The 15,616-nt window shown below is 45.2% G+C and overlaps 2 protein-coding genes across 14 annotated transcripts in view; both read left to right on the top strand.

Moving 5' to 3' along the window:
* LOC125635479 (NEDD4-binding protein 2-like 2) overlaps positions 1-11,473 on the top strand; it is a 103,581-nt gene extending 92,108 nt beyond the window's left edge. For all 7 annotated transcript variants that reach the window (XM_048847215.2, XM_048847223.2, XM_048847239.2 and 4 more), the window contains one exon: positions 11,069-11,473. The gene's annotated coding sequence lies outside the window, so the exon portion shown is untranslated. The remainder of the gene's footprint in view (positions 1-11,068) is intronic.
* Positions 11,474-12,467: 994 nt separating this feature from the next.
* The window catches only part of N4BP2L1 (NEDD4 binding protein 2 like 1), a 64,237-nt gene continuing 61,088 nt past the window's right edge, over positions 12,468-15,616 (top strand). For all 7 annotated transcript variants that reach the window (XM_075127875.1, XM_048847363.2, XM_048847353.2 and 4 more), the window contains exon 1: positions 12,468-12,724. In XM_075127875.1, coding sequence (XP_074983976.1) covers positions 12,483-12,724 — 242 coding nt within the window. In that variant the 5' untranslated portion in view covers positions 12,468-12,482. The remainder of the gene's footprint in view (positions 12,725-15,616) is intronic.

Genomic DNA, 15,616 nt, shown 5'->3' with positions numbered 1-15,616 from the left:
TATTTTCTGATGAAAAATGTTTTATCGAAAAAATCTCAACCACCTCTACCTAACATTAACTTGTGCTAACGAACAACATATACTGTGTCTCGTGATCCAGAGGCTAGGAGATTCATTTCTTCAATCCTTTTAATTCTAACTATTCCAAATAATTATCTGATATTTTCCTAGATAATATTTCTCTAACCCATGTTTTGTAGGACAGGACACTGGCTGATATCTTAACCATTAAACTTGTTTATGTTACTATATTTCTAAGCAATACAGAATTAATCTTATTTCTGTATTTTGTGTATGTCTGTGTTTATGAAGGTATGTGTGAACATTATGAGTGTGGGGGGAAAAAAATTTCCAAGTTCCCAAAAAAAAAAAATGTTGGTTTAAATAGAAGTCCTAAAATGTAATGAATATCATTATAATGACAGAGTAAATTTGGGGTGTGATATTCCAAATGAACTAAGGTGGTTATTTTTTACAATTCAATGCCTCTCTTGTAATACTATACATCCTACCTGTCAGACTGTATGTGGATGGATGTTCAGTAAGTTCTTAGTTGAAGTATCTTCACATTTACTCAGAATGGAGTAAACATGGTTTAATTAACCTCTTTGGGGTTTTTAAAATTATGCATATAAATATAGACAGTGACAAATCCAACACATGATCATGTCATCAAATGGTGAAAGAAGGAGTCTAATAACATTTGAGTTGTTGGTGATTGTGTTATTTTTCATTCTGCCATTTTGAACTCAGTAGTGTGAAAGATCTGCTTTTAAGAATGCATAGTCAGGTATAATTACTTATAAATTAAGTTCTAATTACTTAAACATACATGTGAGAGTACTGAATGTGTATGAGATACGCAGGGATGTGTGTGAGAACTAGCTCTGAGGGGCTCACAGGAGCCTGTTGTTAAAATGTTGCCATCGGTTTGAAGGGAGGGGGGGGTAATCTCTCTCCCTCTCAAGAAATCACACATTTCCCACCTCCCCAGTGGATGCTAATAAAGTAATCCAGTCAGAAGTGACATTCTGGAGGCTTTTAAAAAAATACTCTGAAATATAAAAATCTTGAAATGGACCATATTTCACCAAATGTCAGGTATTTTAAAAATAAATTTCACAGAGGCGAAAACTCCTGGGAATTTCCACTGTAACCTCTTTAAATTACACAATGCAGTTGAATGCAGTGCTAATGCTATCATCACAGTCAGTATATTTTTGAGAAACATGTTATAAATATTTCTAGCAAAGTTCAGTTTAATATAAATCTGTTTGCCGAGTGGTGGTGCTTCCTTCCTTTAATAGCTTGTGTGTTTTTGTCTAAATGAATACATTTGTGTCTCTCTGCTCCTCTTTGCACACATATGTCTCCCAGAACATGGTTTGTTTCTGGTTAAGAGACAATATTTTTGTAAGAATTCCTTATCAAAACATTGACAACAAATCAGTGGTTGAATAACTTGTTCTGGGGAATAGGCAAATGACTATGATCAAAACTGCTACTGAAATAAGCATCCGTAGATCAATGGAAACAAGTGTTTTATTTATTAGTTTGTATTACCATAGTAGTTAGAAGCTGTAATCAGGGACGAGGACCCTATTATGCTAGGTGCTGTACAAACACTGACAAAAAGAAGGTCCCTGCCCCAAAGAGCTTGCAGTCTAAGACAAGAAACAACAGACAGGTGAATACAAAGAAACAATGAGACAGTATTGGTCAAGATGATAGGGAATGGTCTTAGCACACCAGCAACCTAAGCATTGTCCAGTTTTTTTGCAGGCATTATAGAAAAAGAGAGTTTTAAGCAGAGTTCTGAATGAGGATAATGAGTTAATTTTCTGGATGTTTATGGGCAGCCCCTCCCAAGTGTGAGGGGCACCATAGAAGAAAGCACAAAAATGCTTATTTGAAAATTTAAGAAGTGGGCAATGAGGCCAGGATCATAAGCCAATCAGCGGCAGGGTACAACATCTTGATTGTGAATGAAAGAAGATAAATAGGGAAGGGAAAGGGTGTGAAAGTCCAAGTAGCTTATGGAAACATGGACAAATTGCTAAGGATTGAATACAAAAGAACAGAGCAAACATATAGAGACAAAATCATAAATGCTAAAGCACAAAATGAGTTACATCTAGCAAGGGACATAGAAGGTAAAAAAAAAAAAAAGAGGCTCTATAAATATATTAGGAGGAAGAAAAAGACAAAAGAAAGTATAGGTCCACTACTTAGCGGGAAAGAAGCTAATAACAGATGACATCAAGAAGGCTGAGGTGTTTAATACCTGTTTTGCTTCAGTTTTCACTGAAACAGTTAATAGTGACCAGCTGCTTAGCACAAATAACATTAACAGCAAGGGGGAAGGAACACAAGCCAGGGAAGAACAGTAGAAGAATATTTAGGTAAGTTAGATATATTCAAGTTGGCAGAGACTGATGAAATTTACCCTAGGGTACTTAAGAAACTAGATGAAGCAATCTCATAACCATTAGCAATGGCCTTTGATAACTCATGAAGGACAGATGAGATCCCTGAGGACTGGATAAGGGCAAACATAGCATCTATTTTAGAAAGGGGCAGAAGGAGGACCTGGGGAATTATAGACTAGTTAGCCTAACTTTGATAACTGGAAAGATCCTGGGAACAAATTATTAAACAATCAATTTGCAAGTCTAGACTAGAGGATAATAGTGTAATAGCCAACATGGATTTGTCAAGAACAAATAACGTCTAACCAATCTAATTTTGTTCTTTGACAGGGTAACTGGTCTAATGGGGGCTGGGGGGGGGAAGAACAATAGATGTGATATATCTTGATTTTAGTAAGGCTTTTGACACAGCCCCATGTGATATAATCATAAGCAAGCTATCAAAATACTGTTTAGATTAAATCACTACAAGGTGGGTGAACAACTGGCTGAAAGACCATATTCAAAGCATAGTTATCAATGGTTCACTGTCAAAATGGGAGGACATACCTAGTGGGTTCCCACAGGGATCTGTCCTGTGTTTGGTAGTATTCTCCATTTTCATTAATTACTAGGCTAATGGAGTGGAGAGTTTGCTTATAAAATGTGTGGATGACACCAAGATGGGAAGGGGTGCTTTGGGAGACAGGATTAGAATTCAAAATGACCTTGATAAATTGGAGAATTGGTCTGAAATCGGCAAGAATAAATTCAATAAACGTAAGTCCAAAGTACTACATTTAGGAAGTTAAAATTAAATGTACAAGTACAAAATGGGGAATAACTTGTTAGTGAGAAGTACTGCTGAAAAGAATCAGGGGGTTTTAGTGGATTACAGAATGAATATGAGCCAACAATGTGATGCAGCTGCAAAAAAGGCTAATATTGTTCTGGGATGTATTAATGGAGTATCATATGTAAGGCACAAGAGGTAATTGTCCCATTCTACTTGGCACTAGTGAGTACTATATCCAATTTTGGATGCCACACTGAGAAAGATGTGGACAAATTGGAGGAGTCCAGAGGAGAGCAATAAAAAAGATAAAAGGTTTAGAAAACCTGACCTGTGAGGAAAGGTTAAATAAACTGGGCATGTTTAGTCCTGAGAGAAGAAGACTGAGGGGAGACCTGGTAACAGTCTTCACATATGTTAAAAGCTGTTATAAAGAGGATGGTGATTAATTGTTCTTCATGTCCACAGAACGTAGGACAAGAATTAAAGGGCTTAATCTGCAGGAGGGGAGATTTAGGTTAGGTATTAGAACAAAAGTTTCCAACTATAAAGATAGTTAAGTACCAAGGGAGGTTGTGAAATCACTGTCACTGGAAGTTTTTAAGAACAGATGAGACAAATACCTCTCAGGGATGGTGTAATTTGCAGAGTTGTTGTAGTCATGTTGGTCACAGGATATTAAGAGACAGGGTGGGTGAGGTAATATAGAATCATAGAATCATTGAATATCATGGTTGGAAAGGACCTCAGGAGGTCATCTAGTCCAACCCCCTGCGCAAAGCAGGACCAATCCCCAACTAAATCATCCCAGCCAGGGCTTTGTCAAGCTTGACCTCAAAAACCTCTGAGGAAGGAGATTCCACTACCTCCCTAGGTAACCCATTCCAGTGCTTCCCCACCCTCCTAGTGAAAAAGTTTTTCCTAATATCCAACCTAAACCTCCCCCACTGCAACTTGAGACCATTACTCCTTGTTCTGTCATCTGCTACCACTGAGAACAGTCTAGATCCATCCTCTTTGGAACCCCCTTTCAGGTAGTTGAAAGCAGCTATCAAATCCCCCCTAATTCTCCTCTTCTGCAGACTAAATAATCCCAGTTCCCTTAGCCTCTCCTAATAAGTCATGTGCTCCAGCCCCCCTAATCATTTTTGTTGCCCTCCGCTAGACTGTTTCCAATTTTTCCACATCCTTCTTGTAGTGTGGGGCACAGTACTCCAGATGAGGCCTAACCAATGCCGAATAGAGGGGAACGATCACGTCCCTGGACCTGCTGGCAATGCTCCTACTTATACAGCCCAAAATGCCGTTAGCCTTCTTGGCAACAAGGGCACACTGTTGACTCATATCCAGCTTCTCATCCACTGTCACCCCTAGGTCCTTTTCTGCAGAACTGTTGCCTAGCCACCCAGTCCTTATCCTGTAGCAGTGCATGGGATTCTTCCGTCCTAAGTGCAGGACTCTGCACTTGTCCTTGTTGAACCTCATCAGATTTCTTTTGGCCCAATCCTCTCACTTGTCTTGGTCACTCTGTATCCTATCCCTATCCTCCAGCATATCTACCACTCCTCCCAGTTTAGTGTCATCTGCAAACTTGCTGAGGGTGCAATCCACGCCATCCTCCAGATCATTAATAAAGATATTGAACAAAACTGGCCCCAGGACCGACCCTTGGGGCACTCCGCTTGATACCGGCTGCCAACTAGATATGGAGCCATTGATCACTACCCATTGAGCCCGATGATCTAGCCAGCTTTCTATCCACCTTATAGTCAGTTCTTCCATCCCATACTTCAACTTGCTTTATTTAACAATAAAATATCTTTTATTGAACCAACTTCTGTTGGTGAGAGAGATAAACTTTCGAGCTTACACAGAGCTCTTCTTCAGGTCTGGACCCAGCTCACATTTTATCACAATTATAATGAAAACTTAATGTTCTTTTTGGACAGGTGAGTAAAATATTAAGTGTCCAGTTCTCTAACTTTAGTGGGAAGTATAATCTATTAAATATATGTAGTAAAAGCTATTTTGTCTGGCACTTCAACCGGAAAGCTCTATAAACTGGCATTTCTGATCTTCATTGAAATTCTGGTTTATAGTCTGGTTGGCACGGGACTAGCAGGGGTTTGGGGTGCGGGGTGCCGGATATGGGGGGGCACTCATCTTGGGTGGCTCCTTGCAAGTGACGACCTGTCCTCACTGCTCCTAGGCGGAGGTGTGGCAGGCGGCTCCGCGTGCTGCCCCGCCCCAAGTACTAGCTCCGCAGCTCCCATTGGTGGGGAACCATAGCCAATGGGAGCTGCGGGGGCAGTGCATGTGGGTGGAGGCAGCGCACAGAGCTGCCTGCCGTGCCTCTGCCTAGGAGCAGCCAGAACAGGTCACCACTTGCGGGGAGCCGTCCGAGGTGAGCGCCCCCTGGATCTAGCATCCCGCACCCCCTCCTGCACCCCAACCCACTGCTCCGAGTCCCCTCCCACACCCAAACTTCCTACCAGAGCCCACGAGCTGCATCCCCTCCCACACCCAAACTCCCTCCCTCTTAGTTAACTGGCATTTTTCACTTACTGGCATTCCCCATTCCCCCAACATGCCAAATAAAACAGCTTTTACTGTATTACTTTGTAAGAACTGTGATATGTAGTGAGTATACAGATATCCACAGATTACATTTCTAGTTTACTGAATCTTTCCCATGTTGGTATAACCTTTAATTTACACTCTATTATTATTCAGCATAAGATAAAACTGTAACAGTCTGCAGAGAAAGGTATGCTAGTACCATAGACATGTGGATAGTCAGTGCTTTTATGAGCACAGAGAGCTAGCCATAAACAGTCTCTTCTCATCATTAAATGCAAAACCTCTACACAAAACAAAATAGATCTTTAGACTATTAGACATTTTATGCTAGAACTAAAGCTCAAATGAAGGAGAATACTACCCCCTTTGTTAAAATAAAATTATTTGTTTAAATATACGCAGAGATTGGACAAATGTGAAGAAAGAACTCCCTTGTACAATGTTTACCAATAGAGCCCAGCGTCACATTTGACTTCAAAAAGAGAGGAAATAATTGATAGGAGACATAAGAGTTATATAGAATACAGGCTTGTATCTACTTAGAAGAGCTTAAGAAATTGTAGATCAAATTGTGCTGATATCTTCCACAGAATTCCTCAGACTTTTTTATAGAGGACAATCAGGTTCCATATAAATTTAACAGAAAAAAAGAAAAGTTTGTACTTGAAATCAGTTTCTGAAGCCTAGCTATGATTGAAGTAATATTGGTGAAATTTTAAGTTCATTTTAAGTATTGTTATCCTTTATTCCTATTCTTGTTTTTGATTCTTCATGATATCTAGCTCCTTGTCTTGCTCCAGCTCTGACATTGTCTTCCTATCTTTCCTTCCTCTATATTCTTTTCAGTCTTCCCACCTTTTCTACTCTCCACTTCATTTCTTTTCTAGGGTATGTTTACACTACAAAATTAGGTCGATTTTATAGAAGTCAATTTTTAGAAATTGATTTTATACAGTCGATTGTGTATGTCTCCACTAAGCGCATAAAGTCAGCGGAGTGTGTCCTCAGTACTATGGCCATCATCGACTTATGGAGTGGTGCACTCTGGGTAGCTATCCCACAGTTCCAGCAGTCTCTGCTGCCCATTGGAATTCTGGGTTAAGCTCCCAATGCCTGATGGGGCAAAAACATTGTTGAGGGTGGTTTTGGGTACATGTCGTCAGTCGCCCCTCCCTCCGTGAAAGCAACAGCAGACAATCATTTTGCGCCTTTTTTCTTGGGTTACCCATGCAGACGCCATACCACGGCAAGCATGGAGCCTGCTCAGCTCACCTCTGCAGTTGTGAGCATTGTAAACACCTCGCGCATTATCCTGGAGTATGTGCAGAACCGGGCTAAGAGGACAATTGTGATGAAGACATGGACACAGACGTTTCTGAAAGCATGGGCTGTGGCAATTGGGACGTCATGGTGGCCATGGGGCTGGCTTATACAGTGGAACGCCGATTCTGGGCCCGGCAAACAAGCACAGACTGGTGGGACAGCATAGTGTTGCAGGTATGGGATGATTTACAGTGGCTGCGACACTTTTGCATGCATAAGGCCACTTTCCTTGAACTTTGTGAGTTGCTTTCCCCTGCCCTGAAGTGCAGGAATACCAAGATGAGAGCTGCCCTGACAGTTAAGAAGCGAGTGGCGATAGCCCTGTGGAAGCTTGCAAAGCCTGATTGCTACCGGTCAGCCAGGAATGAATTTGGAGTGGACAAGTCTACTGTGGGGACTGCTGTAATCCAAGTAGCCAGTGCAATCACTGATGTTCTGCTGTCCAGGGTAGTGACTCTGGGAAATGTGCAGGTCATACTGGATGGCTTTACTGCAGTGGGGTTCCCTAACTGTGGTGGGGCAATAGACAGAACACACATCCCTATCATGGCACCGGACCACCTTGCCAACCAGTACGTCAACCGCAAGGGGTACTTCTCAATGGTGCTGCAAGCATTGGTGGATCACAAGGGACTTTTCACCAACATCAACGTGGGATGGCCGGGAAAGGTGCATGACACTCCCATCTTTAGGAACTCAGGGCTGTTCGAGCAGTTGCAAGAAGGGACTTACTTCTCAGACCAGAAAATTACCGTTGGGGATGTTGAAATGCCAATAGTTATCCTTGAGGACCCAGCCTACCCCTTGCTCCCATGGCTCATGAAGCTGTACACAGGCAGCATGGACAGTAGTAAGGAGCAGTTCAACTATAGGCTGAGCAAGTGCAGAATGGTGGTAGAATGTGCCTTTGGACGTTTAAAAGCTCGCTGGCGCTGTTTGCTGACCAGGTTAGACCTCAGCGAAACCAACATTCCCATTGTTATTGCTGCTTGCTGTGTGCTCCATAATATCTGTGAGAGTAAAGGAGAGATGTTTATGGTGGGGCGGGAGGTTGAGGCAAATCTCTTGGTGGCCAATTTTGAGCAGCCAGACACCAGGGCAGTTAGAAGAGCACAGCTAGGCATGCTACGCATCAGAGAGGCTTTGAAAACCAGTTTCATGACTGGCCAGGCTACGGTGTCACAGCTGTGTGTGTGTGTGTTCTTGCTGCAAACCTGCCCCCTTTGTTGATTTTAATTCCCTGTAAGCCAACCACCCTCCCCGCTTCGATCACAGCTGGCAAAGAAAATAAAGTAACTATTGTTTTGAAACCATGCATTCTTTCTTTATTAATTTTTTTTAAAAAAGTGAGATAACTGACAAGGTAGCCCGGGTGGGGTGGGGTGCAGGAGGACAAGGCCACATTGCTTATTGTAGCCACGCTACAAATCAAAACTATTTGAATGACAGCCTTCTGTTGCTTGGGCCATCCTCTGGAGTGGAGTGGCTGGGTGCCCAGAGCCTCCTCCTCCCCCCACCCCCCACGTTCTTGGGTGTCTGGGTGAGGAGGATATGGAACTTGGGTAGGAGGGCAGGCGGTTATACCATGGAGGCAGCGGGGGTCTGTGTTCTTGTTGGCTTTCCTGCAGCTCCAACAGATGCTTCATCATGTCCGTTTGCTCCCCCATTAGCCTCAGCATCGCCTCCTGCCTCTGCTCTTCGCACTCACTTAATGCTTTCCTGGCCTCTGCCACTGAATGCCTCCATGCATTAAGCTGTGCCCTATCAGTGCAAGAGGACTGCATGAGCTCGGAAAACATGTCATCACGAGTGCATTTTTTTTGCTTTCTAATCTGCAATAACTTCAGGGACGGAGATGATGGGGGAGCATAGAAACATTTGCACCTGGGGGGAAATAAAAAGGCAGAGTAAAATTTAAGATGATACATTTCTGAGAACAAAGGAAGACTCTTTCACAGTGAATCAAGCAATTCACAGCACATGTGCTTTAGGTACAAGGTCACATTTTGCCTTTCATATTGAGCACCTGCCAGTATGGTGACACATCACACACAGCTGGGCAACAGAATTTGGTTTCCAGGCAGCCATGGTAAGCCTTTTGGTACACGGGGTTGGCTTCTTCCACCTTCATAACATGTGGGAATGGTTTCAAACTGCAGTGCCATCCTTTCCCATAGCAAGCTATGCTGGTTGGGTTTCACCGGAGGGGCTGCGGTTTTCAGATGGATGTGCAGCACACACCTCCCCTCATGCCACCACATGGCTATTCTCTGGGATGATCCCTTCACCCGTCCTCCTGCCACGTGGATATTCTCTGGGATGATCTCTTCATCCCTCCCCGCGCCGCGTGGCTATTCTCCAGGATGATCCCTTTTAGCCAAGTGCAAACAACCCAGCATGAACGTGGTCCTTTTACTGTTCCTTTATAAAAATTCCCCTATTTAAACCAGGTGACCGTGAATGATATCACTCTCCTGAGGCTAACACAGAAAGATAAAGACCGAATGTTGCTTGAATGCGACCAAAACGCAGGACCATTCGCTGCCATGTTTTGTCCTGCAATGATTCCAGACTACTTGCTACTGGCTTGGCGTGGTAAAGTGTCCTACCGTGGAGGACAAAATAAGGCAGAGGCTTTCAGAGTACCTCCACGAGAGCTTCATGGAGATGTCCCTGGAAGATTCTCACTCCATCCCCAGACACGTTAACAGACTTTTCCAGTGGCTGTACTGGCCGCAGATGCATCCCAATTCTTCAGGGCAAATCAAACATTAAACACTATTGCTTTTAAACCCTGTACTGTAGTTACAAATGTGCACTCACCAGAGATGCCTTCTCCAGCTTCAGGGTCAGGGATCCCAACTTGGGAGGGTATTGGCTCCAGGGTGATGAAAAGGTCCTGGCTGTTGGGGAGAACTGATTCACTGTTTGCCTGCTGCGCATTCATCTCCTCCTCCTCGTCTTTCTCATCTGCAAAATCCTCCTTGTTGCGTGAGAGTCCCCCCTTGCAGGTGTCCACAGACAGTGGTGGGATAGTGGTAGGGTCCCCGCCTATAAAGCCATGCAGCTGATTATAGAAGCGGCATCTATGGGGCTCTGACCCAGAGCGACCGTTTGCCTCCTTTGTCTTTTGGTAGGTTTGCCTGAGCTTAACTTTCACACGGCACTGCTGTGTGTCCCTGATGTAGCCTCTCTTCACCATGCCCTGTACGATTTTGGCATATATATTAGCATTTCTTCTTTTTGATCGGAGTTCAGCCTGCACAGATTCTTCTCCCCATACAGCAATCAGATCCAGTGTCTCCCTTTCGGTCCATGCTAGAGCTCATTTGCGATTCTGGGCGGACTGCATGGTCACCTGTGCTGCTGAGCTCACCCCGCTGACCAAACAGGAAATGAAATTCAAAATTTCCCTGGGCTTTTACTGTGTACCTGGCTAGTGCATCGGAGTTAAAAGTGCTGTCCAGAGCGGTCACATTGGAGCACTCTGGGATAGCTCCCGGAGGCCAATACTGTCTAATTGCATCTGCACTACCCCAAATGCGATCCAGCAAGGTTGATTTTAGTGCTACTCCCCTTGCAGGGGAGGAGTACAGAAGTCGATTTTAAGAGCCCTTTAGGTCGACGGAATGGGGTTGGTTGTGTAGACGCGTTCATTTTAAAATCGACCTAATGTGGCTAAATTCGACCTACCCCGTAGCGTAGACCAGGGCTAAGCCTTCAAAATCCCTCTTTGTACCTCCTTCAAAAGGAGGAATGAAAATCAAACTGCTAAAACTGAGAAGGAAATAGATCCCTTTATCAGGGACTGGAGGTGAACAATTATCCTCTAATACTCTCCTTTAGTCATAAGATGGGATGTGGCAATATTGAAACAATGTTTACAACAGTTAGTATTTTTAAAATCTGCATTGGTTATTGGTTATTATGATGCTTCAGCAGGCTCTCTTCTTTTATATTACAGAAATTTGTCAAGCGTGGCACCATCATGGAAGGACCTCAGTTTACAATCAAGTGTTATAAATGTAAGGAAGAACCTGCGAGAAGTATTCACTGTAGAATTTGGTGCTGAATCCAAGACCCTCAGTAATCCTTAGGCTTATATCCACATAGCCACCCATTCTGGTTTTGAAATAAAAAAACTGTAATAATTTTTGATTGTCAAATGGCCACTTTCAGAAGTCACTTGATATCCATGCTTCTTTTACTCATCCTTCTATGGCACAGAGACTGAAAATAAAGGAGATTGTTTTTCCGAATGTTGGGTCTGAAGCAAAAATACCAAAAAGATTTCCACATTGACTGATTTCTGTGTTTACAAACCAAAGGAAGGGGAGGGATCTGTTGTCTATATAAACTGTAAACTTTAGACTCCTGGATCCAGTTCATTACTGGAACGCAGAAATATTTGCTATATGCATTAGAAGGTAATGGTTTGATGGTAACAATGCATTTGCAGAGCGGAATATGTGTCTTCACTGCTGGTGTCCCTTTATAAGTCTTGTGTTTGTGGCAAGTTAGATGATTTATCCTTTATACTTCTGTTTTCTCCTATTCCCTGTTACTAATTGTTTTCATCCCTTGCCTCCTTATGATACTAAATGGAGCAAGTCTTCATCCGTCTCTCCTCCCTGTTCCTTGTGCCACAAATACTTAACCTTTTCTTGTTCATATTTACTGCAATGTACCCAGATAATCAAACATTAGATCTGTAGTGATCCATATTTTACACACAAGTGGGGAACCTGAAAAAGGACAAGGATGCTGGATAAAGCCAAAATAACAGCTGCCAAAGGTACAATCCCCTTTGGTCGATTAAAGAAACCCTAAGTTTTGCCATCAACCCAGGAAATCAGTCAGCCTGGAATCATATGAGTCCAAAAATAAACTTGTGTAGAAAAAAAAAATCCATTTACATGGCTGGCAAGGGAAAGGCCGCCCCCTTCAGGCAACCAGGCCAGCCGCGAAGGCAAATTTTGTCACGTGCTAAACTGTCAAACATTGACCATCGCAACTGGTTTTGGTGGGGGCGGGTCTGAAACAGATGTCACAGGATCGCCGCTCCTTTAGCGACTCACTACAGCAGATCAGGCGGGGCCGTGGTCAGACACTGGGCTCTCGCACGGTGCCTTGACGGGCACAGCACTGGGAGGGCCCCGATGCTACGAGCCGCGCCCCCTCTTTCCCCCTTTTTTTTTGCAGGCGCTGCAGCCGTCTGAGCGCACCTGGGGTAACGGTTAGCTCCGCCCCCCCCCCCCCCACCCCGCGGCTGGCAGCGCCTCGCGCACGGTCTCAACCCCACCACTCCTCCCGCGCGCCCGGAAGCTGGCCCCTGGGCCCCGCCCTGTTCATCCCCGCGCGCCCCGGAGCACGTGGCCATGCCCGGCTGGGCTGTTAGCGCGCATGCTCAGTGGAGGCCAAGCCGCTCGCAGCAGCTGACTGGCCGCTGTTTGCGGCCGGGACCGGCCCGCCGCGCGCCCATGGAGGGGAGCCTGGTCCGCGCCTTCGGGGGCCTGAGTCTGCAGCCCCCGGCCCGGGCGCAGCCCCGCAGGCGCCGCTTCAGCAAACGCCTCTACCTGCTGCGCGGCCTGCCCGGCTCCGGGAAAACCACGCGGGCCAGGTAACGGGGGGCGCCCGGGTGTCGTGACCCCGCTGGGGCAGGGACGCCCCGCGCTGCTCTGGGCCGCTCCCGCTGCGGGGCTGCCGCGACAGGGCAGGGTGTGGCGGGGCCAAGCGCCGGCCTTGCAGCCACCCCGGGCCGAGGCGTCCCTGTCCGCCGGGGGCACTAGCGCTGGCGGGCGGGGCCCAGTTCCGGGACGGGAGCGAGGCGAGGCCGGAGTCGCGCTGCGGGCGCAGGCTCACGGAGCGCGGCCCAGCCGCGGGGAGCGCGCTGCCCTTCGGGGCACATTTGCTGGCTGCCCCGCTCGTGGCTGTTGTCTCATGCGGCCAGCGTCGGCGGGGCCTTTGCGGCCTTAAAGCGTCTCCCGAGACTGTAAAGCGGCAGCGGCAGCGCCCTCAGCTGGGTCCCGCCCTTTTCTGCAGCGTTGGGGGAGGAAGTGCCGGGTTCCTCTCCTCGGGGCTTCAGGAACAGCGGTCCCGTGTCTGGCACGCTCCTGGGTGGCGGTGGTGTAAAGTGAACAAGGTGGCAGCAGTGGCTTCGCACTGGGGGAAACCCTCCCCACCCCCCGCCCTTTGCGGAAGGAAAGCTAATGTAGAAACTGACTATCGCTGTTGTATCCGTTTTGTTAATAAAGTTGAACTGAACAGAAATGTACACTAAGCAGTGACTGGACCACATAGAAGCTGTGACTTTTCTTCTTTTAGTGTATTCTTTGACTTGTACACTGTGCCTGTCAACACTTGTTAGCCACTTTACCTACACAGACCAATTCTCATCTCTGTGATACCTTTTCTTCCTCCTGTTGTGCACTCTCCACCTCTCATTGTTCATACCTGGTGCTTAGCCTTTCGAATGTATTCAAAAGCTCCTCACTGCAAAACAAAACAAAAATCTTTGCTGTAGTTTAACTCAAAGCTAAAGCAAACTTAAGGCCACTTTACTTCCAAATGATCTTATCCACACAAGGATTAATATGTTTTAACTAATATGTGTTAAATTCATGTGGTTAATTAATTTGGCTTAATTTCCCATGCAGACAGCTTCGGTGAAGAGAAAAACCTTGGATTACACAAGAACTTTACGAATACCACGGGCAAGATTCTGTGCTGCATCTCTTATGCAGCGCAGTGCAGGGGAGGGGGGACTTTAAGGCATTTTTGCCTTCTTGATCCAGGAGTTGGAGAGGCTCCCAGCATACCATACACAGTCCTGGGGCCTCTGAATTATGGCAGCCTCCCTCCCCCCCCCAGTTGCCCTGTAGACTGCAGTGTTATGGCCTCACTCTTGACATATCCCTCCTGCTCCCAGTGTGCTTCCTGCATCAGGACTCTCAGCTGTCTACTGTCTTGGCTGTACTAAAGGAAACCTCAGGTGGAACTGGGACTTTTGAGGCCCCTTTATGCTGCTCTGGTCCTTTTGTTCAGCCTAAAGGGCTTGAAGATCTCAACCAAAGACTTTAGCCTCACAATACACTTATGAGGTAGGGAAGTATCTCATTTTATGCATGGGGAATTGGGAGATTGTCAGTCCCATGCCCTAAAGGAAGTCTGTGGCAGAGTCAGGAATAAACCCAGCTTTCCCATGATCTATGCCACTGCCTAAAGTGTAAGAGCATCCTTTTTTTCCTCTGAAGGATCTGTGCCAAAGTGCAAATCTGATAAAACCCTCATTGCAGTATTAGAGGTTAGTGTAGTACATCAAGCATTGTCTTCTAATGGGAGTTGAGGCTGGGGGCACATCTATATCAACTGTTAGTACAGGGCAAGCTCAGATGTAAATCTACTTTGCACTAGTCTGCTGTGCATTAACCTTCCATGTGGACCCTGCTGCCCTGCACTTCACTTTCTGTAGTGCACTTTGAGCTACTTCCATTTCAAAGTAGAGCATATCAAAGTGTGCTAGGGAACTTTTACTGCATGGCCACAGGGTCCACACGGACAGTTAGCCTGTGACGGGCTAGTGCAAGGTAGAATTACAGCCTAGCTTGCTGTGTGCTAACTGTTTGTATAGTTGGGGGTTTTTCTTTGGTGTCTGTCCATGTATGTTTCATATTCAGCTTTATGTACTACCATTCTGTGAATATGAAACAATCCCTCACATTTTTCTGCTCTTTCTGTGTGATGTCAGTTAACAGGCAAGTTAAATGCGTACACAAGTTTATTGGTGAACTGAGGCAAACAACTGGCATAGGAGAGCAGTGTCACCAATGTGATTGGTTTCACAAATACTTTTGCATGCAGCGATGATTAGTTTTGTGTGTGTTGTAGCTAAGTCACTTGTGCACCTTAATCAGGCCCCATTAGGAGGGAGGAGTAACGCAAGAGAAGTGGATGCAGGGAAGGGAGGAAAATAGATTCACAGTGGTGAAAAGTTAGGTTTCAGCCCCATGGGAAAAGTAAAAAGAAAAGGAGTACTAGTGGCACCTTAGAGACTAACCAATTTATTTGAGCATAAGCTTTCGTGAGCTACAGCTCACTTCATCAGATGCATTCAGTGGAAAATACAGTGAGGAGATTTATATACACACAGAACATGAAAAAATAGGTGTTATCATACACATTGTAAGGAGAGTGATCACTTAAGATGAGCTTGTGGCACCTTAGAGACTAACCAATTTATTTGAGCATAAGCTTTCATGAGCTACAGCTCACTTCATCGGATGCATACTGTGGAAAGTATAGAAGATCTTTTATACACACAAAGCATGAAAAAATGGGTGTTTACCACTACAAATGGTTTTCTCTCCCCCCACCCCCACTCTCCTGCTGGTAATAGCTTATCTAAAGTGATCACTCTCCTTACAATGTGTATGATAATCAAGATGGGCCATTTCCAGCACAAATCCAGGGTTTAATAAGAACGTCTGAGGGGGTAGGAAAAAACAAAGGGAAA

Source organism: Caretta caretta, chromosome 1, assembly GCF_965140235.1.
Source record: "Caretta caretta isolate rCarCar2 chromosome 1, rCarCar1.hap1, whole genome shotgun sequence".
NCBI lineage: Eukaryota > Metazoa > Chordata > Testudines > Cheloniidae > Caretta > Caretta caretta.
The sequence above is the reverse complement of the archived record's forward strand: the minus strand, read 5'-3'. Positions and strand labels throughout refer to the sequence as shown.